Source organism: Hypanus sabinus, chromosome 10 (assembly GCF_030144855.1).
Source record: "Hypanus sabinus isolate sHypSab1 chromosome 10, sHypSab1.hap1, whole genome shotgun sequence".
NCBI classification, from domain to species: domain Eukaryota; kingdom Metazoa; phylum Chordata; class Chondrichthyes; order Myliobatiformes; family Dasyatidae; genus Hypanus; species Hypanus sabinus.
The window spans coordinates 81164601-81192246 of NC_082715.1; the positions used below are offsets into that span (position 1 = coordinate 81164601).

The window sequence follows — 27646 nt, forward strand, 5'->3', positions numbered from 1 at the left end:
CTTGTGAGACCACAGGGAAAGAGCAGGGAAGTAGGTCTAATTGGATATCTCCTTCAAACATATTGTCACATGTTTAAAAGCTGATTTATTTGATTGCAGGAGATTTCAAGTGACCCGAAGTTCATTGTTGATGGAGCAACAAGGACAGATATTTGCCAGGGAGATCTGGGTAAGTGGTTTTGAGGAATGAATACCACTTCCAAAAGTGGGGTCTCTTACAAAATTATTGTTGTTAAACACAGTGGATTGAAAGACCCCTTAACCTCTCCAAAATGGCTTCACTAGAACCTTCCCATGGAAACCTTGTTTTGTTCTGATTAGATACTAAGTGTATTAGAGTCCTAGGGAAACACAAAGTGGAAACAGGTGATGCCAACCCCAGCATCATCCATGCCAGTTCACATTCAAACAGTTGTTTGCGTTCAGCCCAGAGCCCTCCAAGTCCCTACCCTCACGTACTTATCCAAGTACATCTTAAGTGTATTCACTTCCTCTGGTTGCTCCTTCTAGGTACTATCCTCGGTGTAAAGAAATTACTTCTTGAGTCTCTTTTAAAACTCTCCCCTTTTATCTTGTATTTCTATCTCCCTGACCCTGGTGTGGAAACTTTGACTGTCCACCATATCTATATTACTCATGATTTTAAAAACTTAATGAGTTACCCCTCATTCTTCTACATGGCCAACCTCTCTCAATATCTCAGGCCCTCAGGTCCAGTCAGGATCCTCATAAATCTCCTTTGCACCCTCCCCAGTCTGGATGGTGAGAGTCCTTCATCTCATGATAGTAGGGACCTATTTAGTAATCTTACAACAGTGGGGTAGAAGCTGTCCTTGAGCCTGGTGGTAAGTTCAAGGACAGCTTCAGGTTTCTGTATCCTCTGCTGAAGCAATACCAAAGCTACTGATCATTCTGCACTCCCTCCGTACCTCACTCATGTCCTGCTGCGTTTTGCTGTCAGGAACCAGAACAATACATAAAAAGATTACTGTAAGTTGCAATAAGAAATGTTTTTAAAAATAGTGCAAAAAGAGACGAAATACTGAGGTCTTCGTGGGTTCACTGACTGTTCAGAAACCTGATTGTGGAGGGGAAGAAGCTGTTCCTAAAACGTTGAGTGTGTGTCTTTAGGTTCCTGTACCACCTCCTTTCCGATGATAGCAATGAGGAGAGGGCACATCTTGGATAGCGAGGGTCACTGGAACATTCCCCATCCTGATCGGGCTGGCTGGAGCTTGTTAATACCTGACTTGAAAAGCTTAGATAGATCGGACGTGTAGAGGATGTTTCCAATAGTGGGAGACTCTAGGGCTAGATGGTCCAGCCTCAGAATAGAAGAATGTCCCTTCTGAACAGAGATGAGGAATCTCTTTAGCCAGAGGGTAGTGAATCTGTGGAATTCATTGCTACCTACGGCTGAGGAGGGCGAGTCTTTGGTTATATTTAAAGTCAAGATTGGGAGGTTCTTCATCAGTAAGGATGTGAAAGGTTACAGGGAAAAAGCAGTAGAATGGGGTTGGGAGGAAAATAAATAAGCCATGATTGAATGGCAAGCAGACTTGATGGGCTAAATGGCCTAATTCTGCTCCTATGTCTTGTAGTTCTGTGGTCTCATGATTTTATGATCTTTCACCAGGAGACTGCTGGTTCCTCGCTGCTGTTGCCTCACTGACTCTGAACGAGAAGCTGCTGTACCACGTCGTCCCTCCTGATCAGACCTTCGGCCAAGATTACGCAGGCATCTTCCACTTCCGGGTAGGGCTTGGAATAACTGGACCAAAGCCAACACTGATGAGCTGTGTCCTTTTCAAGTTCTGAGTGAGGGGAACTAGCCAGAGATGGAAAGGGAGTGAGCAAGGAGAGAGGGAACGTGCGCAAGTTGGGGAGGAAAGAACAGCAGAGAACAGGAAATGAAGGAAGGATGATTAGCAGGGAGAAAGGTGAAGAAAAGAAAAGGGGAAGGTGGGAAAGAAACGGTATAAAAGGATGAAGGAGATCTTGTGATTATGGGATACATTTCAAATTGTATCAGAACAGTTCATCAAGGGGCAACAACAGATGGTGACAAGTTCCCAACAACAAAAATAAAGCAGAACTTGGGGACTGAGAAACTCGAGTGAGTGCCGGGAGTCAGAAATGAGAGAAGAGAGAGGGAGGGCAGGAAGAGAAGTAAAAGAGGGAAAGAAAGGTAGGGAGGGGTGAAAGCTAGGAAGGTAGAATGAGGGCATAGTGGGAGGGTGGAGGAGAGAGAGTAAAGGTGGAAAGGGAAGGCAGAGGGGAGAGAGGATGAAGGAGGTACAGACTCCTCTATGACCCACTGCACAGAAACAGGCCCTTCGATTCACCTAATGCATGCAGAACTATTATGCTGTCTAGTCCCATCGACCTGCACCCAGACCGTGGTCCTCCACACCCCACCCATTCATATACCTATCCCAGTTTCTCTCACATGTTGAAATCAAACCAGAATCCACCACTTTTCTCATTCCACACTCTCAGCACTGGGAGCGGGAGGGAAGGGAGCAGTTTGAGGAATAAAGTAAGATGGGAAGAGATGGTGAAGAAAGGTCAGGACAGGTAGATGTTGGGGTGACAGGAACACAGTCAATTTTTCATATTGTTTCTATTCTGTCTGATAGCTTATCCGTACATTCTGGACACTGAGGTTCCTGTCAGTAGAAACAGATTCTTCCATCAGCATTCTTTCAAAGGCCCTTGAAATTTTGAACAACACTAGTAAAAACTCTTTATCAACCTTCTTTGCTCTGAGGAGAACCAGTCCCATTTTCACCCCTCTTCCCACATAACCAACCACTCCACATTCTAGTTAGTTGAATGAATTCCTGAACTGGAGTTTACATTTCTGGAGATTGTACAACCAGTAATGCCTTTAGTTCAGTTTGTTATTACATTCTTAATGCACAGTCTCACATAGTCAGTGGTGTTCTTCATGTACAGTCTTGTACAGGTGGTAGAACTCAGCAGGTTGGGCAGCATCCGTGGAAATGAGCAGTCAATGTTTTGGGCCGAGACCCTTCATCAGATCTCGGCCCGAAACGTTGACTGCTCGTTTCCACGGATGCTGCCTGACCTGAGTTCCTCCAGTGTGTTGTACGTGTTGCTCTGACCACAGCAGTGTACTTTGTGTTGTACAGTTGGTGTTCTTCATGCACAGTCTCGTACAGTGTTCTTCGTGTGCGGCCTCGCACTGTCGGTGTCGTCCCTCGTGCGCGGCCTCGCACGGTTGGTAACATAGCTCTCTTCTCTTCCAGTTCTGGCAATACAGCGAGTGGGTGGATGTTGTGATTGATGATCGTTTGCCGACCTTCAGAAACCGCTTGGTGTTCTTACACTCTGCCAGTAACGATGAATTCTGGAGTGCCTTACTGGAAAAAGCCTACGCCAAGTAAGTATCAGTTCTACGTTCTGTCCTTTGGCGAAAATCCATCCATAAGAAACGGCCTCATCTCCTTCCCATTCTTCCCATCAAGCCATGATGGGCTGAATAGCCTAATTTTGCTCCTATGTCTTATGGTTTTGTAGGAAACTGGGGTTGAGAGGGATTTTAAAAATCTGCCATGATCAATTGGTGAGGAGATTTGGGGGCAAATGGTCTTACTCTGTCTTATATGTTTGTAACTCCCCGTGACAAGGTGTTAGTGAGCCAGCCCCTTGCTGTATCACTGGGGAGAGATTCCTGGACTTGTACTCGATTGTGAAGAAAGGTGATACATTTCCAGTTTGGGTGGTATGTGAGGTGGAGGGGAGCCCAGAGGCAGTGATATTCCCATGTGCCTTGTCCTACTGGAGAGCAGAGGATCCGCGCCTGGGAGGGGTGGTCGGAGCACAGGATCCGCGCATGGGAGGGGTGGTCGGAGCACAGGATCCGCGCCTGGGAGGGGTGGTCGGAGCAGAGGATCCTGCCTGGGAGGGGTGGTCGGAGCAGAGGTTCCATGCCTGGGAGGAGTGGTCGGAGCAGAGGATCCTGCCTGGGAGGGGTGGTCGGAGCAGAGGATCCTGCCTGGGAGGGGTGGTCGGAGCAGAGGATCCTGCCTGGGAGGGGTGGTCGGAGCAGAGGATCCTGCCTGGGAGGGGTGGTCGGAGCAGAGGACCCGTGCCTGGGAGGGGTGGTCGGAGCAGAGGACCCTGCCTGGGAGGGGTGGTCGGAGCAGAGGACCCGTGCCTGGGAGGGGTGGTCGGAGCAGAGGATCCCGCCTGGGAGGGGTGGTCGGAGCAGAGGACCCGCGCCTGGGAGGGGTGGTCGGAGCAGAGGACCCGCGCCTGGGAGGGGTGGTCGGAGCAGAGGATCCTGCCTGGGAGGGGTGGTCGGAGCAGAGGTTCCATGCCTGGGAGGGGTGGTCGGAGCAGAGGATCCGTGCCTGGGAGGGGTGGTCGGAGCAGAGGATCCTGCCTGGGAGGGGTGGTCGGAGCAGAGGATCCTGCCTGGGAGGGGTGGTCGGAGCAGAGGATCCTGCCTGGGAGGGGTGGTCAGAGCAGAGGACCCCTGCCTGGGAGGGGTGGTCGGAGCAGAGGATCCCTGCCTGGGAGGGGTGGTCGGAGCAGAGGATCCTGCCTGGGAGGGGTGGTCGGAGCAGAGGATCCCTGCCTGGGAGGGGTGGTCGGAGCAGAGGACCCGCACCTGGGAGGGGTGGTCGGAGCAGAGGACCCGCACCTGGGAGGGGTGGTCGGAGCAGAGGACCCGCACCTGGGAGGGGTGGTCGGAGCAGAGGACCCTGCCTGGGAGGGGTGGTCGGAGCAGAGGACCCGCGCCTGGGAGGGGTGGTCGGAGCAGAGGACCCGCGCCTGGGAGGGGTGGTCGGAGCAGAGGACCCGCGCCTGGGAGGGGTGGTCGGAGCAGAGGACCCGCGCCTGGGAGGGGTGGTCGGAGCAGAGGATCCTGCCTGGGAGGGGTGGTCGGAGCAGAGGATCCTGCCTGGGAGGGGTGGTCGGAGCAGAGGACCCGCACCTGGGAGGGGTGGTCGGAACAGAGGACCCGCGCCTGGGAGGGGTGGTCGGAGCAGAGGATCCTGCCTGGGAGGGGTGGTCGGAGCAGAGGATCCTGCCTGGGAGGGGTGGTCGGAGCAGAGGACCCGCGCCTGGGAGGGGTGGTCGGAGCAGAGGACCCGCGCCTGGGAGGGGTGGTCGGAGCAGAGGATCCTGCCTGGGAGGGGTGGTCGGAGCAGAGGTTCCTGCCTGGGAGGGGTGGTCTGAGCAGAGGACCCTGCCTGGGAGGGGTGGTCGGAGCAGAGGACCCGCGCCTGGGAGGGGTGGTCGGAGCAGAGGACCCGCGCCTGGGAGGGGTGGTCGGAGCAGAGGACCCGCGCCTGGGAGGGGTGGTCGGAGCAGAGGACCCTGCCTGGGAGGGGTGGTCGGAGCAGAGGACCCTGCCTGGGAGGGGTGGTCGGAGCAGAGGACCCTGCCTGGGAGGGGTGGTCGGAGCAGAGGACCCGCGCCTGGGAGGGGTGGTCGGAGCAGAGGACCCGCACCTGGGAGGGGTGGTCGGAGCAGAGGACCCGCACCTGGGAGGGGTGGTCGGAGCAGAGGAACCGCACCTGGGAGGGGTGGTCGGAGCAGAGGATCCTGCCTGGGAGGGGTGGTCGGAGCAGAGGATCCTGCCTGGGAGGGGTGGTCGGAGCAGAGGACCCTGCCTGGGAGGGGTGGTCGGAGCAGAGGACCCTGCCTGGGAGGGGTGGTCGGAGCAGAGGTTCCATGCCTGGGAGGGGTGGTCGGAGCACAGGATCCGCGCATGGGAGGGGTGGTCGGAGCACAGGATCCGCGCCTGGGAGGGGTGGTCGGAGCAGAGGATCCTGCCTGGGAGGGGTGGTCGGAGCAGAGGATCCTGCCTGGGAGGGGTGGTCGGAGCAGAGGATCCTGCCTGGGAGGGGTGGTCGGAGCAGAGGATCCTGCCTGGGAGGGGTGGTCGGAGCAGAGGATCCTGCCTGGGAGGGGTGGTCGGAGCAGAGGACCCGTGCCTGGGAGGGGTGGTCGGAGCAGAGGACCCTGCCTGGGAGGGGTGGTCGGAGCAGAGGACCCGTGCCTGGGAGGGGTGGTCGGAGCAGAGGATCCCGCCTGGGAGGGGTGGTCGGAGCAGAGGACCCTGCCTGGGAGGGGTGGTCGGAGCAGAGGACCCGCGCCTGGGAGGGGTGGTCGGAGCAGAGGACCCGCGCCTGGGAGGGGTGGTCGGAGCAGAGGACCCGCGCCTGGGAGGGGTGGTCGGAGCAGAGGATCCTGCCTGGGAGGGGTGGTCGGAGCAGAGGACCCGCACCTGGGAGGGGTGGTCGGAACAGAGGACCCGCGCCTGGGAGGGGTGGTCGGAGCAGAGGATCCTGCCTGGGAGGGGTGGTCGGAGCAGAGGATCCTGCCTGGGAGGGGTGGTCGGAGCAGAGGACCCGCGCCTGGGAGGGGTGGTCGGAGCAGAGGACCCGCGCCTGGGAGGGGTGGTCGGAGCAGAGGACCCGCGCCTGGGAGGGGTGGTCGGAGCAGAGGATCCTGCCTGGGAGGGGTGGTCGGAGCAGAGGTTCCTGCCTGGGAGGGGTGGTCTGAGCAGAGGACCCTGCCTGGGAGGGGTGGTCGGAGCAGAGGATCCTGCCTGGGAGGGGTGGTCGGAGCAGAGGATCCTGCCTGGGAGGGGTGGTCGGAGCAGAGGATCCTGCCTGGGAGGGGTGGTCGGAGCAGAGGATCCTGCCTGGGAGGGGTGGTCGGAGCAGAGGACCCTGCCTGGGAGGGGTGGTCGGAGCAGAGGACCCGTGCCTGGGAGGGGTGGTCGGAGCAGAGGATCCCGCCTGGGAGGGGTGGTCGGAGCAGAGGACCCTGCCTGGGAGGGGTGGTCGGAGCAGAGGACCCGCGCCTGGGAGGGGTGGTCGGAGCAGAGGACCCGTGCCTGGGAGGGGTGGTCGGAGCAGAGGACCCTGCCTGGGAGGGGTGGTCGGAGCAGAGGACCCGTGCCTGGGAGGGGTGGTCGGAGCAGAGGATCCCGCCTGGGAGGGGTGGTCGGAGCAGAGGACCCTGCCTGGGAGGGGTGGTCGGAGCAGAGGACCCGCGCCTGGGAGGGGTGGTCGGAGCAGAGGACCCGCGCCTGGGAGGGGTGGTCGGAGCAGAGGACCCGCGCCTGGGAGGGGTGGTCGGAGCAGAGGACCCGCGCCTGGGAGGGGTGGTCGGAGCAGAGGATCCTGCCTGGGAGGGGTGGTCGGAGCAGAGGATCCTGCCTGGGAGGGGTGGTCGGAGCAGAGGACCCGCACCTGGGAGGGGTGGTCGGAACAGAGGACCCGCGCCTGGGAGGGGTGGTCGGAGCAGAGGATCCTGCCTGGGAGGGGTGGTCGGAGCAGAGGATCCTGCCTGGGAGGGGTGGTCGGAGCAGAGGACCCGCGCCTGGGAGGGGTGGTCGGAGCAGAGGACCCGCGCCTGGGAGGGGTGGTCGGAGCAGAGGATCCTGCCTGGGAGGGGTGGTCGGAGCAGAGGTTCCTGCCTGGGAGGGGTGGTCTGAGCAGAGGACCCTGCCTGGGAGGGGTGGTCGGAGCAGAGGACTCGCGCCTGGGAGGGGTGGTCGGAGCAGAGGACCCTGCCTGGGAGGGGTGGTCGGAGCAGAGGACCCCTGCCTGGGAGGGGTGGTCGGAGCAGAGGATCCTGCCTGGGAGGGGTGGTCGGAGCAGAGGTTCCATGCCTGGGAGGGGTGGTCGGAGCACAGGATCCGCGCATGGGAGGGGTGGTCGGAGCACAGGATCCGCGCCTGGGAGGGGTGGTCGGAGCAGAGGATCCTGCCTGGGAGGGGTGGTCGGAGCAGAGGTTCCTGCCTGGGAGGGGTGGTCGGAGCAGAGGTTCCATGCCTGGGAGGGGTGGTCGGAGCAGAGGATCCTGCCTGGGAGGGGTGGTCGGAGCAGAGGATCCTGCCTGGGAGGGGTGGTCGGAGCAGAGGATCCTGCCTGGGAGGGGTGGTCGGAGCAGAGGATCCCGCCTGGGAGGGGTGGTCGGAGCAGAGGATCCCGCCTGGGAGGGGTGGTCGGAGCAGAGGACCCTGCCTGGGAGGGGTGGTCGGAGCAGAGGACCCGCGCCTGGGAGGGGTGGTCGGAGCAGAGGACCCGCGCCTGGGAGGGGTGGTCGGAGCAGAGGACCCGCGCCTGGGAGGGGTGGTCGGAGCAGAGGACCCGCGCCTGGGAGGGGTGGTCGGAGCAGAGGATCCTGCCTGGGAGGGGTGGTCGGAGCAGAGGATCCTGCCTGGGAGGGGTGGTCGGAGCAGAGGATCCTGCCTGGGAGGGGTGGTCGGAGCAGAGGACCCGCGCCTGGGAGGGGTGGTCGGAGCAGAGGATCCTGCCTGGGAGGGGTGGTCGGAGCAGAGGATCCTGCCTGGGAGGGGTGGTCGGAGCAGAGGACCCTGCCTGGGAGGGGTGGTCGGAGCAGAGGACCCGCGCCTGGGAGGGGTGGTCGGAGCAGAGGACCCGCGCCTGGGAGGGGTGGTCGGAGCAGAGGACCCGCGCCTGGGAGGGGTGGTCGGAGCAGAGGATCCTGCCTGGGAGGGGTGGTCGGAGCAGAGGTTCCTGCCTGGGAGGGGTGGTCTGAGCAGAGGACCCGCGCCTGGGAGGGGTGGTCGGAGCAGAGGACCCTGCCTGGGAGGGGTGGTCGGAGCAGAGGACCCTGCCTGGGAGGGGTGGTCGGAGCAGAGGACCCGCGCCTGGGAGGGGTGGTCGGAGCAGAGGACCCGCGCCTGGGAGGGGTGGTCGGAGCAGAGGACCCGCGCCTGGGAGGGGTGGTCGGAGCAGAGGACCCGCGCCTGGGAGGGGTGGTCGGAGCAGAGGATCCTGCCTGGGAGGGGTGGTCGGAGCAGAGGACCCTGCCTGGGAGGGGTGGTCGGAGCAGAGGACCCTGCCTGGGAGGGGTGGTCGGAGCAGAGGATCCCTGCCTGGGAGGGGTGGTCGGAGCAGAGGATCCTGCCTGGGAGGGGTGGTCGGAGCAGAGGACCCTGCCTGGGAGGGGTGGTCGGAGCAGAGGACCCGCGCCTGGGAGGGGTGGTCGGAGCAGAGGACCCGCGCCTGGGAGGGGTGGTCGGAGCAGAGGACCCGCACCTGGGAGGGGTGGTCGGAGCAGAGGAACCGCACCTGGGAGGGGTGGTCGGAGCAGAGGATCCTGCCTGGGAGGGGTGGTCGGAGCAGAGGACCCGCGCCTGGGAGGGGTGGTCGGAGCAGAGGATCCTGCCTGGGAGGGGTGGTCGGAGCAGAGGACCCTGCCTGGGAGGGGTGGTCGGAGCAGAGGACCCGCGCCTGGGAGGGGTGGTCGGAGCAGAGGACCCGCGCCTGGGAGGGGTGGTCGGAGCAGAGGACCCGCGCCTGGGAGGGGTGGTCGGAGCAGAGGACCCTGCCTGGGAGGGGTGGTCGGAGCAGAGGACCCTGCCTGGGAGGGGTGGTCGGAGCAGAGGACCCGCGCCTGGGAGGGGTGGTCGGAGCAGAGGACCCGCACCTGGGAGGGGTGGTCGGAGCAGAGGACCCGCACCTGGGAGGGGTGGTCGGAGCAGAGGAACCGCACCTGGGAGGGGTGGTCGGAGCAGAGGATCCTGCCTGGGAGGGGTGGTCGGAGCAGAGGATCCTGCCTGGGAGGGGTGGTCGGAGCAGAGGACCCTGCCTGGGAGGGGTGGTCGGAGCAGAGGACCCTGCCTGGGAGGGGTGGTCGGAGCAGAGGATCCTGCCTGGGAGGGGTGGTCGGAGCAGAGGTTCCATGCCTGGGAGGGGTGGTCGGAGCAGAGGACCCGCGCCTGGGAGGGGTGGTCGGAGCAGAGGACCCGCGCCTGGGAGGGGTGGTCGGAGCAGAGGACCCGCACCTGGGAGGGGTGGTCGGAGCAGAGGATCCGCACCTGGGAGGGGTGGTCGGAGCAGAGGACCCGCGCCTGGGAGGGGTGGTCGGAGCAGAGGATCCTGCCTGGGAGGGGTGGTCGGAGCAGAGGACCCGCGCCTGGGAGGGGTGGTCGGAGCAGAGGACCCGCGCCTGGGAGGGGTGGTCGGAGCAGAGGACCCGCGCCTGGGAGGGGTGGTCGGAGCAGAGGACCCGCGCCTGGGAGGGGTGGTCGGAGCAGAGGACCCGCGCCTGGGAGGGGTGGTCGGAGCAGAGGTTCCCAGCCTGGGAGGGGTGGTCGGAGCAGAGGACCCGCACCTGGGAGGGGTGGTCGGAGCAGAGGATCCATGCCTGGGAGGGGTGGTCGGAGCAGAGGATCCATGCCTGGGAGGGGTGGTCGGAGCAGAGGATCCATGCCTGGGAGGGGTGGTCGGAGCAGAGGATCCATGCCTGGGAGGGGTGGTCGGAGCAGAGGATCCATGCCTGGGAGGGGTGGTCGGAGCAGAGGATCCTGCCTGGGAGGGGTGGTCGGAGCAGAGGACCCGCACCTGGGAGGGGTGGTCGGAGCAGAGGACCCGCACCTGGGAGGGGTGGTCGGAGCAGAGGAACCGCACCTGGGAGGGGTGGTCGGAGCAGAGGATCCTGCCTGGGAGGGGTGGTCGGAGCAGAGGATCCTGCCTGGGAGGGGTGGTCGGAGCAGAGGATCCTGCCTGGGAGGGGTGGTCGGAGCAGAGGACCCTGCCTGGGAGGGGTGGTCGGAGCAGAGGATCCTGCCTGGGAGGGGTGGTCGGAGCAGAGGATCCTGCCTGGGAGGGGTGGTCGGAGCAGAGGATCCTGCCTGGGAGGGGTGGTCGGAGCAGAGGACCCGCGCCTGGGAGGGGTGGTCGGAGCAGAGGACCCGCGCCTGGGAGGGGTGGTCGGAGCAGAGGATCCTGCCTGGGAGGGGTGGTCGGAGCAGAGGATCCGCGCCTGGGAGGGGTGGTCGGAGCAGAGGATCCTGCCTGGGAGGGGTGGTCGGAGCAGAGGACCCTGCCTGGGAGGGGTGGTCGGAACAGAGGACCCGCGCCTGGGAGGGGTGGTCGGAGCAGAGGACCCTGCCTGGGAGGGGTGGTCGGAGCAGAGGATCCTGCCTGGGAGGGGTGGTCGGAGCAGAGGATCCTGCCTGGGAGGGGTGGTCGGAGCAGAGGATCCCTGCCTGGGAGGGGTGGTCGGAGCAGAGGATCCTGCCTGGGAGGGGTGGTCGGAGCAGAGGATCCCTGCCTGGGAGGGGTGGTCGGAGCAGAGGATCCTGCCTGGGAGGGGTGGTCAGAGCAGCTGTGGAGAGTTGGTGCTTTGTATTTTACAATTGGTGTCATGGTGTGGTGACATTCGGGGGGGTGGGGTCGGAGGCAGCAGAATGAGAGGGGAGTGAATATCTGAAGTAATGGAACAAGTTGCTTTGGCCCAGATGGTGTCATGCTTAGCTGAATGTTGTTGAGCTGGAGAGGGTACTGGCACACATTCATTGTATGTTATGGAAGGTCCCTGGGGCTCCAGGAGGTGAGTCTCCTGCTGGGGCATACACAAACTTTTTATCTTCCAGTCTACCTTGTTGTGGCCCTTGCATCATATTAGTCCACCAACAACTCACTTTCCCTGTAACTGCACCACTGTAATCTGCATTCAGTTTTATTTTTCATGCCTGAATGTACTTGAATATTACATATGGTATCTGGATGGCATAGAAAACAGGCTTTCATTACACTTTGGTGCAGACAACATAGATGAGTACAATGTAGGATCAGGCTCATCGGTACACAGTATGTCGAACCTGATACAGAATTAAATTAATTCCCCTCTGCCTGTATATAACTCTTATCCATTCATTTCTAACAACTTCTTGAACACAGCCGTTGTATTTCCCTCAACACTACACTTGGCAGTGCATTCCAGGCACCTCCACAATCTTCTAAAATCTTGACTCCACATCTCCTCTAAACCTCTCCTTCACACCTTAAATGCACGTCCTCTGGTACCTGACCTTTCTACCCTGGGAAAAAGATTCCAATTGTCTTCCCCATCTGTTTCTTACAATCTTATAAACTTGTTCAGGTCCCCCCTCAGCCTCTGTCATTCCAGAGGGAAAGGAGGGGAGGGGGGGTTGTTAGGCAGGTGAGAAGAGGTTAAGGGGCCAGCGTAGGGAATGGAAGAAGAGGGGAGGGGCAGGGAATTATTTTTTAACTGGAAGGAGAAATTGATATTCGTGCCATCAGGTTGGAAGCTAACCATATGGAATATAAGATCACCTTCAGGGTGGCTTCATGGTGGCACAGTAGGAGGCCGTGGACTGACATACCAGAACAGGAATGGGAAGTGGAATTTATGTTTGGCCACCAGGAAGTTCCTCTTTTGGCAGGTGGAGCAGAGGTGCTCGATGGACTGGGCCCCCAATTTAAGACAGGTCTTACCAGTGTAGAGACAGCCGCATTGGGAGCACTAGACACAATCGTTGAACCCAGCAGATTCACAGGTGAAGTGTTGCCTCACCTAGAAGGACTGTTTGAGGCCCTGAACGTAGATGAGGGGGGAGGTGAATGGGCAGGTGTAGCACTTTTGCAGTTTGCAGGGTTAGGTGCTAGCAGGGACAAATGGAGGACTATGTAGGAATGAAGGGTTACATTTATTTTACAGTTTGTTAACATCTTGGGCCGAAGGGTCTGAGCTGGGCTGAAATGTTTGATGTTCTATTAACTTGTTGTCTGTGCCAGTTCCCCATGAGCATCAGATTCTCAATTTATCCATCTCCACCTATAATTCAAGAGAGATTCCAAATGGAGCTTAGTGCTAAGTAAGGCTGGAGAGATAGAATAGTCATGAAGTAAGACCAGAAGACATGGGAGCAGAATTAAGCCATTCAGCCCTTTGAGTCTGCTCCACCATTCCATAATGGGTGATTTATTATCCCTCTCAACCCCCTTCTCCTATCCATGCCAATGAATTCCACAGATTCACCACTTTCTGGCTAAAGCTGTTTTTTCCTCATCTCTGTTTTAAATGGATGTTCCCCTGCCCTGAGGCTGTGCTGTCTGGTCCTAGACTCCCCCACTGTAGGGAACATCATTTTCTCATCTGCTCTATCTTGGCTTTTCAATTTTTAACAGGTTTCAATTAAATATCCCCCCCCCCCCCATTCTTCTAAACTCCAGTGAGTAGAGGCCCAGAGCCATAAAACACTCGTAGGTTTGCCCTTTCTATGAACCTCCTCTGGACCCTTTCCAATGTCAGCACATCTTTTCTTGGATTAGGGACCCAAAACTGCTCACAATGCTCCAATTGCAAGCTGACCAATGCCTTATAAAGACTTCAGTATTACATCCCTGTTTTTGTATTCTAGTCCTTCTGAAATGAATGCTAACATTGTGTTTGTCTTCCTCACCACAGACTCAACCTGCAAGTTAACCTTTAGGGAATCTTGCATGAGGTCCCTCTACGTCTCTGAGTTTTTAATTTTCTCCCCATTTACTATACAAAACAGTTCACACAGTTATTCCCAAAGTGCAAGACCATATTCCATCTGCCACTTCTCTGCCCATTCCTCCAATCTGTCTGAGTCCTTCTTCAGACACCCTGCTTCCTCAACACTACCTGCCCTTCTACCTATCTTCATATCACCTGTAAACTTGGCCACAAAGTCATCTATTCCTTCATCCAAATTATTAACAGACAACGTGAAAAGAAGTGATCCTAACACTAATCTCTGCTGCACACTGCAGTTAATCAGAAAAGGCTCCCTTTATTCCCACTCTTTGACTGCTGCCAGTCAGCTGATCTTTAAACAATTTTAGTAACTTTCCTTTAATACCATCCTCTTATTTTGTTAAGCAGCCATGTGAGGCACCTTGTCAAAGGCCTTCTGAAAATTCAAATAAACTGCATCCACTGACTCTCCCTTGTCTATCCTGCTAGTTACTTTCTCAAAGAATTCTGCCAGGTTTGTCAGACAAGATTTTACCTTTAGAAAACCATGCTGACTTTGGCCTATTTTATCATGTGCCTCCAAGTACCCAGAAACATCATCCTTAGTAATAGACTCTGGCATCTTTCCAACTGGCTTGTAATTTCCTTTCTTCTTCCTACCCTCCCTTCTTAAAGAACGGAGTGACATTTGCAATTTTCCATTTGCAGGAACCATTCCGGAATCAAGTGATTTTTGAAAGATCATTACCAATGCCTCCACAATCTCTTCAGCTACCTCTTTTAGAACCCTGGGGTGAAGTATATCTGGTCCAGGTGATTAATCTACCTTTAGCTTTTGAAGCTCTTTAGTAATAGGAAGAGCACTCACTTCTTCTCCCCAACACCCTCGCTTTTCTGGCATTCTTCTACTCTTCTACAGTGAAGACTGATGCAAAATACTTAAGTTCCTCCACCACTTTTTTCTCCACCCATTTCTACCTCTCCAGCATCATTTAACAGTGTTCCAATATCCAATCTCATCCACTTATCTCTCTCTTACTCCTTGTACATCTTAAAAAAAAAACTTCTTCCGTATCCTCTTTTATATTATTGGCTAGCTTACCTTCGTATTTCATCTTTTTCTTCTTATGGCTTTTTAATTGCCCCCTGTTGATTTTTAAAAGCTTCCCAATTTTCTACCTACACACTAATGTTTGCTAAATTAAATGCCCTATCTTTTGCTTTTATGCTCTCTTTGACTTCCCTTCTCAGCTATAGATGCCTCACACTCCCTTTAGAATACTGCTTCATCTTCCGGATGTATCTTTCCTGCGCTTTCAAAATATCCCCCAGAAACAGAAATATCCCCACTGGTCAGCATTGTTTATCTGCTGTCATTCCTGCCAGAGTCCCCTACCAATCAACGTTGGCCAGCCCCTCCCTCATGCCCCTGTAATTCCCTTTGGTCCAATGTAATACTGATACAACTGACTTCAGCGTCTCCTTCTCAAAATCAGGGTGAATTCTATCATATTATGAGCATTGCCTCCTCAGGATTCCTTTACCTTAAGCTTCTTAAACAAATTTGGGTCATTACGTAACACCCAATCCAGAATTCTCTTTCTCTCGTGGAATCAATCACAAGCTACTCTGAAAAGCCATCTTGTGGGTATTCTACAAATTCCCTCTGACGGGATCCAGCACCAACCTGATTTTCCCAATCTATCTGCATATTGCAACATTGTCTTCTTTACATGCCTTTTCCTTCTCCCATTGTAATTTGCAGCCCACATCCTGGTTACTGTTCAGAGAACTATATATAACTCCCATTAGGGTCTTTTTACCCTTACAGTTTCATGACTCTACCCTCAAGGGTTCAACATCTTCCGATCCTATGTCACCTGTTCTTAACGATTTAATTTCATTTTTCTTACTAATAGAGCTACCCCTCCCCATCTGCCTACCTGCCTGTCCTTTTGGTAAATCATGTATCCTTGGATGTTAAGTTCCCAACTATAGTCTTCTTTCAGGCACAACTCTGAGATGCCCACAACATCATACCTGTCTATTTAACGGTGCTACAAGATTTTCTACCTTATTCTATATACTCTGTGCATTCAAACATAACACCTTCAGAGCTGTATTCATCATCCTTTTTTGTAATATAAAATAGTGTAATATAGTACAGGCCCTTCAGCCCACAAGTTGTGTTGACCAACTTAACAATCTATCTTACCCTTCCCTCCTACACAGCTCATACCCACTCCTCAGTTTTCTTACGTTTTCATGCGGACTGAGAGTACTTTACATGTCCCTATTGTATCAGCTTCTACCATCACCCTGGCAGTGTATCTCAGCACCCACCACACTCTGTGTAAAGAAACCTACCTCAGACATTCCCCCACCCCAAACTTACCTCCACTCACCTTAAAAGGATATCCTCTGGTATTGGCCATTTTCACCCTGGGGGAAAGTATTGCATGTAATTTTGATGATGGTCAGGAGGTTCACCTGGAATTGTAATACAGCCACAAGATGAGAGATTGGATTGAGTCCTATTTGCTGGAGTTTAGACGGCTGGGGAAGCTGAACATGAAAGGACACAGACCTACACTTCAAACGCCCTGGTTATGTAGATACTTTCTCTCTCGGCAGGCTGTATGGAAGCTATGAGTCGTTGAAAGGAGGCAGCACTATGGAGGCCATGGAAGATTTCACTGGTGGCATGGGAGAGGTGTTTGATTTGAAGGAAGCTCCCCCAAACCTGTTCACCCTTATCAAAAAGGTGCTGAACCGGGGCTGCATGTTGGGATGCTCTATCGACGTGAGTATTTAAGGTTGAATCACGTCCAAGATAACTGTCCTCACCTATTGGATTCCTTCTTCTCCAGCCCCTTACCTTTCCCACCCACTTGTCTTCACCTATCACCTTCTATCTAGTCTCCTTCCCCTCCCACACCTTTCAATTCTGGTGTCGTTTCCCTTCCTTCTCAGACCTATAGAAGGGTCTCGGGCTGAAACATCAACTGTTCATTCATTTCCATGGATGCTGCCTGACCTGCTGAGCATTTTGTGTGTGTTATCTTCTCCCTCACCTAGTTTCACCTATCACTTTCTGACTTGTACACCTTCCCTCCCCCCCCTTATTCTGGATTCTTTGCTCTTCCTTTCCTGTCCTGGAGAAAGGTCTCGACTTGAAATATTGGCTTTTTAGACCTCTTCATAGATGCTCCCTGACCTGCTGAGTTCCTCCAGCATTTTGTGTGTGTTACTCTAGATTTCCAAAATCTGCAGTATCTTAAAGACAAGAGATTCTGCAAATGCTTGAAATCTTGAGCAAAGCACGCAAAATGCTGGAGGAACTCAGCAAGTCAGGCAGCATCTTGAGCTTTATGTCATCGGGGGGGCTAATAAGGAAGTGTTGTTGCAATTGATTAGGACTCTGTGGAGACCTTTGCTGGAGCACTGAATATAGTTTTGGTGTCAGTAGCTAAAGAAAGTTAAAGTTGCCACAACATGGATTCAACAGATTAGTTCCATTTATGAGGGGTTTGTATGCTCTGGAGATTAGAAGAATGAATGGTGACCCCCATTGAGCCATTCAAGATTGTGAAAATGATTAACAGAGTGTCTGGAACTGTGGTGTGTCATAGCCTTGAGGTTAGCAGTTGGTTATTTGGGACTGAATGGAGTAGGAACTTCTTTTCTGAGAAAGGATGTGCATATTCGGAACTCTCTTCTCTGGAGAGTTGTAGATGTGGATACTTCAGGTATATTCAAGCCTGAGTTTGATAGTCACTATTAGGAGATATTGGAGTCGGGTGAAAAACACAGGGTCATTAATGATTCCCAGAGAAAATTTACAAGGATGCTGCTGGGACTTGAGGACCTCAGTTATAGGGAAAGGTTAAAGGTTAGGACTTTATTCCTTAGAATTCAGGAGAGGGGAGATCTTATAGAGGTATACAAAGTGATGAGGGGTATAGATAGAGTGAATGCTTAGTGGCTTTTTCCCTGTGGGTTGAGTAAGACTAGAACTAGAGGTCACACAGGTTTAGAGTGAAAGGTGAACTATTTAAGTGGACTCTTCGCTCAGAGTGTGGTGCCGGTGTGGAATGGGCTACCAACAGAAATGGTAGGTGCGGGTTCAATTGTAACATAAGTGAGAAGTTTGGATAGGTACATGGCTGAGAAGGGTTTGGAGGGATGTAGACCAGACACAGGTAGGTAGGACTAGGCAGAGAGTCAGGTTGGCATGGACTGAAGGGCCTGTACTCTGACTCTATGAATGATGGAGTAAGAGCTTATAGGTGCCGAAGTTAATGGTTAAAGCTGTTAACACACGGTGTTTTTCACATCATAGATCACGAGTGCAGCTGAGACAGAAGCTCGGACCCAGACAGGACTTATCAAAGGACATGCATATTCCATTACTGGCGTGGACCAGGTAAGCTCTTGGTTGCACCTTTTGTTAGATGTGCTGGTGGATTCGCTTGTGCATTATTCCCTTCCTTGGCTAGTTGTAGCTACAGTGGCTTACTGAACCTTGCACTCAACAGCCATTTTTTGAGGTACCTCCTGTTCCCTTTCGTCACTTTGGCCTTGTTGCAGCTTGCGCTAATGGGCTGGTAACCATGGGAACCTCGTGTAGATGCCAGCCATGGTAGCGACTGTTACCAAGTCAGTATCCACTAAGCTTCACACGGCCTCTCAGCCTATTCCCACTCTTTTCTATTTAACTGAAAGGGATCCCAAGATCTGAGGACTCTTTGGCTTGGTTTCAATGTTAATTAGAGGGATTTCCATGCGCTGTATGGTTTGGATCCAGCCGTAGATCAAGGGTCTCCCTTGATTTATTCTGCACTTCTGATCCAGGAGTAAATCCAGGGATTTCCATGGTCTCCCTGGCTCTAATTAAGAGACTACTAGATGGGTATATGGAGGAATTTAAGATGGCGGGGTTATATGGGAAGCAGGGTTTAAGGGTCGGCACAACATTGTGGGCCGTAGGGCCTGTACTGTGCTGTATTGTTCTATTTCTAATTCAGAGATGAACTCAAGGATTCCTTCAGTCTGTAGGTCTCTGATCCAGATTTCCCTGGACTCTGTGGTTCATTCCCAGCTGGGAATTTCTTTGGACTCTTAATGGTTTAGAACCAGGATAGAAGCCCACAATCTATTTGAACTATGTGGTTTGAACTGGTGATGAATCATGGGAACCCATTGCTTCATTCCCAATGGTGGATCGTGCATTTTCCTCAACAATATACCACAAACCAAGAGATGGGTCTGTGGAGATCCCTTATCAGTACTGTATCTCATGTTTTTAAAAAAAAATCGAAACTTCTTGAAGTTCCCTTGAACTCAGGAGACATGAGCTAATGTTACAGCTCTATAAAAAAGTGGTTAGATCACACTCGGAGTATTGTGATCAGTTCTGGTCACTTCATTATAGAAAAGATGTGGAAGCTTTAGAGCCAATGCAGAGGAGATTTACCAGGATGCTGTCTGGATTGGAGAGTGTGTCGTATGAGGAGAGGTTGAGTGAGCTGGGGCTTTTTTCTCTGGAGTGAAGGAGGATGAAAGTTGTCCTGATAGAGGTGTACTAGATGGTAAGATGCATAGATTGAGTGGACAGCCAGAGACCTTTGATACAGGAAGTGGTGGGTGCATGGAACACACAGAGGTGATGGTAGAGGCAGAGGCATTTAAGTGACTCCTGGATAGGTACATGGGTGAAAGGAAGATTGAGGGCTATGCAGGAGGGAAGACTTACATAGATCTTGAAGTAGGTTAAAGGATCGGCACAACATCGTGGGCCAAAGGGCTTGTATTCTATATTCTATGATGAAGTAGTAATTTAGCAACCCATTGTCTCAGGGAAGGGGCATCCCTCCCCCTTAATTCCTGTTCTCTGAGAGTCTCCCTTACAACTGCCAAGAGTTGCAAAACCTGAGAGCCCAGTATTTCTGAACGTTCTGCTGAGTCGGACTTCCCTTCAGCGCAGTTCTTTGCTTGGAGTGTTAGACTCACCTTTAGCGTTCTGGTTCATTTCGCTCACTTCATGCAGGTAACAAATGGCTCTCTCTGCTTCTTCTTCCCTAGGTGAACTCCAGAGGTCGCCCAGTGCAGCTGATCCGTGTAAGGAATCCCTGGGGACAAGTGGAGTGGAATGGACCTTGGAGTGATGAGTATGTTATTGGGGAGAATCACATCATTGTGGCACAACCTAATTCATCAAATACCTGCTGGCATTCGTAATCAAAGGTCAAGATTAGTGCTAGGACTAAGAGTGGTGAAGGGGCAGGTAGTATTCTGGAAACAGAGGGCCTGCAGAAGGACTTGGCCAGATTAGGAGAGCGGGCAAAGAAGTGGTGAATGGAATACAATGTTGGGAAGTGTATCGTCATGCGCTTGGTAGAAGGAATAAAGGCAGAGACTATCTTCTAAATGGGGAGCAAATTCAGAAATCAGAGGTGCAAAGGGACTTGTGATTCCTAGAGCAAGATTTGCTAAAATTTAACTTGCAGACTGAGTCAGTAGTGAGAAAGACACATGCAGTATTGGCATTCATTTTGTGAGGACTATAAAGAATCTAATGCTGAGGCTTTGTAAGGCATTGGTCAGGCTGTATCTGGAATAAAGGATCTAATGCTGAGGCTTTGTAAGGCATTGGTCAGGCTGTATCTGGAATAAAGGATCTAATGCTGAGGCTTTGTAAGGCATTGGTCAGGCTGTATCTGGAATAAAGGATCTAATGCTGAGGCTTTGTAAGGCATTGGTCAGGCTGTATCTGGAATAAAGGATCTAATGCTGAGGCTTTGTAAGGCATTGGTCAGGCTGTATCTGGAATAAAGGATCTAATGCTGAGGCTTTGTAAGGCAGTGGTCAGGCTGTATCTGGAATAAAGGATCTAATGCTGAGGCTTTGTAAGGCATTGGTCAGGCTGTATCTGGAATAAAGGATCTAATGCTGAGGCTTTGTAAGGCATTGGTCAGGCTGTATCTGGAATAAAGGATCTAATGCTGAGGCTTTGTAAGGCAGTGGTCAGGCTGTATCTGGAATAAAGGATCTAATGCTGAGGCTTTGTAAGGCATTGGTCAGGCTGTATCTGGAATAAAGGATCTAATGCTGAGGCTTTGTAAGGCAGTGGTCAGGCTGTATCTGGAATAAAGGATCTAATGCTGAGGCTTTGCAAGGCAGTGGTCAGGTTGTATCTGGAATAAAAGATCTAATGCTGAGGCTTTGTAAGGCATTGGTCAGGCTGTATCTGGAATAAAGGATCTAATGCTGAGGCTTTGCAAGGCACTGGAACGCTGTGAGCAGTTTTGGATCCCATACCTAAGAGAGGATGTGCTGCCATTGGAGAGAGTCCAGAGAAGTTTTATGAAAATGGTCTGGGAACAAAAGGGTTAACTTATGAGGAATGTTTGGCTCTGGGCCTGTACTTAGTGGAATTCAGAGGACTGGGGGAGGAGGCAGTGTTCTCTTGGAATCTAACAAATATTGAAAGGCCTAAATAGAGTGGATGTGGAAAGGATGTTCTAATAGTGGGAGAGCCTAGGATCAGACGGTACATCCTCAGAACAGAAGGACATCCCTTTAGAACAGAAGTGACGAGGAATTTCTTTAGCCAGAGCGTTGTGAAACTGTAGAATTCATTGCCAAGTGGAGGCCAAGTCAATGCATGTCGTTAAAGTGGGGTCTTTGATGAGTAAGGGTGTCAAATGTTATGGGGAAGAATGCAGAAGAATGAGGTTGAGAGGGAAAATAAAAATGGCATAGCGGACCTGATAGCCAAATAGCCTAATTCTGCTTCTCTGCTGTCTAGTCTTGTGAACATATATGTAGACCACTCAGCCCACTCACTGTTCTTTCTCTGTATCGCAAGTCAAACTGCTTCACAGTTCCCTGTCTTCCAAATTGTCTGGTTCCAACTGGTACCAATCCCCCAGGCTGGGCAAATTTCCAACTTTTCTTGCCAACCGCACAGACGAATGGGGTATGAACTGCAGCAATATGTAGCATTCCATCCCTATTTTCAGAGTGGAGGATGAGAGGTGTAGAATGTGATAAGAGTGGACAGCCAGTGACTGGAGGAAAGTAATAAGGAGGATGTCAGAAGTAGCTTCTTTACCCAGAGAGTGATAAATACCTTGTCAGGGGTGGTGGTAGAGGCCAATACTAGGGAGATTTAAGATGCTCTTAGATAGACACGTGTATGATAGGAAAAAGTGGAGCTTTGTGGGAGGGAAGGGTCAGATTGATCGCAGAGTAGGTTAAGAGCACAACATTGTAGGCCCAAGAGCCTGGACTGTGCTGTACTGTTTTATGTTCTGTGCTCTATTCCAGCTCTCCTGAATGGAAGTCAGTGGATGCGGCTGATTACCGAAGACTTAACATGATCTCCAAAGATGATGGCGAGTTTTGGTAAGTATGCCAAGGGATTTGCTGAGTAGACTAGTTCAACATCCCATGGCATTTTGAAGAAAATTGACTGCTATCTTCTCAGAGTCACAGAGAGATGCAGCACAGAAACAGGCCCTCTTGTCAACAACCCATTTACTCTAATCCTACATTAATCACCTTTTATTTGAACCACTCTCTCATCATCCCCCCCCCCCCCCCGAAGTTCTGTCCCTTACCTGGGGCAGTTTATAGCAGCCAATTAATGTACCAGACGGCATGTCCCTGAAATGTGACAGGAAACTTCAAGCATCTGATGGTCATGGGGGGAATATAATATTCACACAAGTAATATCTGGTCAGGGCTGAATGCAGGTCACTGGAGCTGATAGGCAACAGCTCTGCTGCGTCATCAAGCACTCTTATCAAGTAACATGCAATAACACACTAATGTTCTATGTTCCATGTTCAGGCCAATGGAGAGAGCACAGAAGCATCTTAAAATGGCGAGCAATGTGATAGGGGAGTGCTCTCTGCCTGACTCCATCCCTTAAATCTTGGCACCTTGTCCTCCAGAGGTAATAGATGATGGACCTGCTGAATTTTCCATGAGGACAGATCACAATAACATGCACTCTCCAGTGTGATGTGGCCTGTTCCCCTTGAACAGTGAAGGTAGAGATTACTCTTCAGACACAGGTACTCTCCAGGCAGTTGTGGGAGTTCCCTGAAGTATCTTTGTTGGATGCCAATGCCAACTCTCTGAGACCAACTCCTGTTCTGTAGTTTCATGATTCTTGCTTCTTCCCACAAAGTGACTGAAATAACATCTTGTGTTGCACTTGTATTAACATCTGAGTGTAATAATGTTGATAATTTCCTTGTGTACAATTGATAAAAATAGAAAGCAATTTTCTTCCAGTGTTTCATTGTTTCAATGTGATTTATTTTCCCACTGCTTCCATGGCCCATTGCTATGGATGGATGTCATTTGGCCTATTATGCTCATGTTGGCTATTCAAAAAAAAAATCCAATTTTAAAATAGCCCTTGGCATTCTCCAAGGATCCCTACAAACATATGTCAACCTCGATATTCAAAAGCTGTCATTGAATTAGCCTCACCATGTTTCCAGCCATAAGAACACAAGACTAGAATTAGGCCATTTGGCCCATTGACTCTATTCCACCATTCCAGCATGGCTGGTTTATTATCCCTCTCAATGCCTTTCTCCTGCCTTCTCCCCATAACCTTTGACACCCATACTAATCAAGAACCTATCAACATCTGCTTTAAATATTCCCAGCGACTTGGCCTCCACAGCTGTCTGTGGCCATGAATTCCAAAGATTCACCACCACCTCCTTGCTGTTCTAAAGGGATGCCCATGTATTCTGAGGCCATGCCCTCTGGTCTTAGACTCCCCCACATCCTCTACATCCACTTTATCTAGTCTTTTCAATATTTGATAGGTTTCAGTGAGACTCCCCCTCATTCCTCTAAACTCCAATGAGTACAGGCCCAGAGATAATGCAACTCTGCCCTCAACAATTTCATTGTCTGCTTATTTTTTTTCTTTTTTTTGTAGGATGGGCTTTGATGATTTTAAGAGATATTACAGCAAAGTGGAAGTGTGCAACCTTACACCGGACTCGCTGAGCAGCAACACTCGTAACAAGTGGGAGGTGGTAACATTTCAAGGGATTTGGACAAAAGGTTGCACAGCAGGCGGATGCAGGAACTTTTTAGGTAATGGACATTTACTGAGGAGAGTAGATAAAGAAATGCCATTGAGTTGTATTTGCCTAGAAGTTAAAGATTAGCTTTTTCTGTCACATGTACACCCAATCATACTAGTGAAATGCATTGTTTGCATCAAATTGAATCAGCGAGGATTGTGCAGGGCAGCCCACAAGTGTCACCACACTTCTGGCATTAGCGTAGCAAACCCACAACTCACTAACCCTAACTGTATATCTCTGGAGTGTATCATTGGAGTTGTTTTTAATGTGTAAATAGGAGATAGAAGTTACTTTTTCCTGTGCTTTCAGTCATTATTTATTGCCATTGGGAAATTGAATCGGGCACTGTCAGGATACATAATAGTATGTCTGATGTTTCTCCTGCAGCAGATCTCCACAGAATGAGTGCACAACTCCCATTTACACATTTACAGTGAAATGCATTGTTTTGCATCAGCAACCAACAAAGCCTAAGGATGTGCTGGGGACAGTCCACAAGTGTTGCCGTCCTTCCAGTGCTAACAACTTGGTATCGTTAACACTAACCGTACGTTTTGGAATGGAGGAGAGCGGAGCAACTGGAGGAAACCCACACAGTCAGACAGACAGACAGAGGCAGGAGTTGAACCCGAGCCACTGATGCTGTAAAGCATTACGCTAGCTGCTAGGCTATTGTGCCTCATTGTCAAAACATCAAAAATCTCATTGATTATGAAGCACTTGGGAACATCCTGAGGTTGTGAAAAGACTCTGTTTGTGCCTGGTACAGGAGTCTCAGGACCCACTCCACCAGGTTCAGTAAAAGGTTTCTCCTAAAGTACTATGGATGACTTCCCTCACCTCATCTCTGAATTGATTCCACAACTATAGACTCACGTTCAAGGACTGTACAACTCGTGTTCTCAGTGTTATTTGTTGTTTTATTTTTACTGTTTGTCTTCTTTGGCACATCGGACGATTGTCAATCTTTGCTATGTATAGTTTTTCATAGATTCTGTTCTATTTCTTTATTTTCCTGTAAATGCCTGCAAGGAAGTGAATTTCAAGTTGGTATATGCTGACATACAACACTGACCACTTTATTAGGTACCTCCTGTAGCTAATGGAGTGAATACTGAGCGTACATTCATGATCTTCTGCTGCTGTAGCCCATCCACTTCGACATGTTGTGCATTCAGAGATGCTCTTCTGCACGCCACTGTTGTAACGTGTGGTTATTTGGAGTTACTGTAGCCTTCCTGTCAGCTTGAACCAGTCCAGCCATTCTCCTCTGACCTCTCTCATTAACAAGGTGTTTTCACCCACAGAACTGCCGCTCATTGGATGATTTTTTTTTGTTTTTTTTACACCATTCTCTGTAAACTCTAGAGATTGTCACATTCTGTTGTGCATGAAATTACCAGGAGATCAGCAGTTTCTGAAACACTCAAACCACCCTGTCTGGCACCAACAATCTTTCCATGGCCAAAGTCACTTGGATCACATTTCTTCCCCATTCTGATATTTGGTCTGAACCAGCAATAGATCCTCTTGACCCTGTCTGAATGCTTTTATGCATTGAGTTGCTGCCACATGATTGGCCGATTGGATATTTGCATTAATGAGTGTATACATACTTTGATAGTAAATTTGGTTTTGAACTTTTTGGTCGTCCTCTCCTTGCACAAACCAGGAGAGATGCTGGAAGTGAATGGGCTACTTTTTGCATTATTTGAACCAGGTATTAGTTTGGATTAGTGAAGTGTACAGAATAGAGTTCCATGGGTGTGGGAGTGTTTTCTTTCACAATGTAAGCCTGTTTTGCATGCAGACACTTTCTGGACCAACCCCCAGTATAAGATCAAGCTGTTGGAAGAGGACGAGGAACAGGAGGATGGGAAGAATGAGTGCACCATGGTGGTAGCCCTCATGCAGAAGAACAGGCGCAAACTGCGCAAAGAAGGGATGACACTGCTGACGATTGGATTTGCCATCTACCAGGTTTGACTTTAGTCACCAAATATGGAGTAGTGAGGTCGAAATCTCTGTAGCTCATCCACATCTGTTTCACTCAACGATTTAGTGCAGGAGAGCAGTGAGCTGCTGGGTTGGGGGAGCCCCTGTAGTGAGCACTGAGCATTTGAGATCCTATCTCTGGTGCCAGAATGTTATTCATGAGACCATAGCACACAGGAGCCGAACTCGGCCATCAGCCCGATAAGTCTGCTCCTTGTTCCATCACGGCTGATTTGTTATCACTTTCAACCCCATTCTCCATAGCCTTTGAAGCACTTGCTACTCGGAAGCCTTCCAACCTCTGCTTTAAGTATAAAGATTAGCTTTATTTGTCTGCTGAAATGGCCTTGTGAACGAGGGACAGCAATTGTCTCCTGAGAAGTGAGTAAAAGAGAGTTGGGGTCCCGGAAGGATGGGTTTATTGTGACTGCAATTTGTGTGTGAGCTTTTGGCTGAATATTTTCATTCAGTGAATTTAGTCTCTGCTTACTGTCCTGTGACTGATGGGTAATGCGACTGTGAAGCTAAAAGTGGGAATTTGCTTTTCAGGCTGAAAGTGGTGTTGATCACCTGCCGAAAGAGTTCTTCCGATTCCATGCTTCACAAGCAAAGAGCAAGACCTACATTAATTTAAGGGAAATCTGTGAAAGGTTTAAACTTCCACCGGGGGAATATGTCATTATTCCAACTACGTTTCAACCCAATGAAGAAGCTGATTTTCTCATTCGAATCTTTACGGAGAAGGTAGCTAAATCTATGTAAGTTGTGGCTTAAAAGTAATTCTGCGTTGGCTTAACCGGTCATGAAGAGATTCAGCAACAAATAGGCCATTTACGTTCAAGTTCAGGTTTATTGTCATTCTGCCATGCACATGTATACCATCAAATGAAGCAACGTTCCCCTGGACCCAGATGTACAGCACACTGCGTGTAACTCAGACACGGCACACTAAGTAATATCACCACAAATAATAAGGTGCATTTATGCCAATGTCTCAGAGTGCCAGGTTATGAATATGCTGAGGATTTGTGGGGGGGGGTGGGGAGTGGGATTATTGCTTATTGTTAGTGTTGGAGGGTGGAGTGCTCAAATTTGGGGTGATGTGGGCCAGGGCTAGTGGGGTGTGGAGGTTAGGGTTAGGGAGTTGAAGGGCTGGAGGAAAGAGGGGATCTTACAGGGAGACAGGGGGGCTGGTATGGGCCAGGGTTTGTGGGGATGAGGAGGTTAGAGTTGGGGCTAGGGGCCTGGCAGCAAGAAAAAGGGAGCGATTTAAGTGCCAAGCTTAATTGGAAAGCTCAGATTGGCAGGGTCTGGGCCCAAAAGTATATTGAAGCAGCAGTGCCTGGGTCTAAAGCGAGGAACAACCCGAGGTTTTGAGGATTTAAGCACTAGGGCAGATTGGAAAGGTCAGGGTGTTGGGGCCAGAGGGGAAGAAGAGACTGCTTGCTGCTCTGCAAAGTTTACTTGTCTCTGGGGCTATGTCCTGCAACTAATGAGCTCCTGAATTAGCTGCAGTGATGACCGGCTTCACGGTTGTGGACCCACCTTCACAAACTTCAGTTCTGAATGTTATTTGCTTACTTTTATTGTTTGCACGATTTGTTTTGTACTATTTGAGTGTTTGACGGTGTTTTTATAATTGGCTCTAAGGCGTTTCTTTGTTTTGTAACTGCCTGTAAGGAGATGTCCCTCAAGGTTGTATATAGTATACATGCTTCGATAATAAATATACTTTGATCTTTGAGCCTTGAAGTAAACTGTATGACACTACTGGCGCATCATATGTGATGAGACCTTGGTGGTAGCAGAGAGTTCTGACTAACCATGTGCTAGTCAGAGTAGAAATAGGAGGATATTTCAGATGAATACGTGGCTTGAAAAATGATGCAAGGGGGAGGGATTCAAATTTCTGGGGCATTTGAACCAGTTCTGGGGGAGGTGGGACTGGTACAAACAGGACGGTTTGCATCTGGGCTGAACTGGAACCAATGTCCTAGGGAGAGCATTTGCTACTGCTGTTCAGGAGGATTTAAACTAATGTGGCAGGGGGATGGGAACAAGTGCAGAGAGACGGGTGTAAAATGAGGGTAGAAGCAAAAAGTAGTAAGGTGAAAAGTAAAAGTGGCAGGCAGGCAAATCCAGGGCAAAAAGAGCCACTTTTCAACATAATCATATAAGGGTTAAGAGTGTTGTAAAAACAAGCCTGAAGGCTTTGTGTGTCAATGCAAGGAGCATTCGTAACAAGGTGGATGAA

At 51.5% G+C, this 27646-nt stretch overlaps 1 protein-coding gene across 1 annotated transcript in view; it reads left to right on the forward strand.

The window, feature by feature from the left end:
* capn9 (calpain 9) overlaps positions 1-27646 on the forward strand; it is a 61300-nt gene that overhangs the window by 12912 nt on the left and 20742 nt on the right. The window contains exons 2-11 of the mRNA XM_059982222.1: positions 100-169; positions 1637-1755; positions 3273-3406; positions 15907-16075; positions 17615-17698; positions 19357-19442; positions 21604-21681; positions 23244-23404; positions 25208-25377; positions 25942-26150. Coding sequence (XP_059838205.1) covers positions 100-169; positions 1637-1755; positions 3273-3406; positions 15907-16075; positions 17615-17698; positions 19357-19442; positions 21604-21681; positions 23244-23404; positions 25208-25377; positions 25942-26150 — 1280 coding nt within the window. The remainder of the gene's footprint in view (positions 1-99; positions 170-1636; positions 1756-3272; positions 3407-15906; positions 16076-17614; positions 17699-19356; positions 19443-21603; positions 21682-23243; positions 23405-25207; positions 25378-25941; positions 26151-27646) is intronic.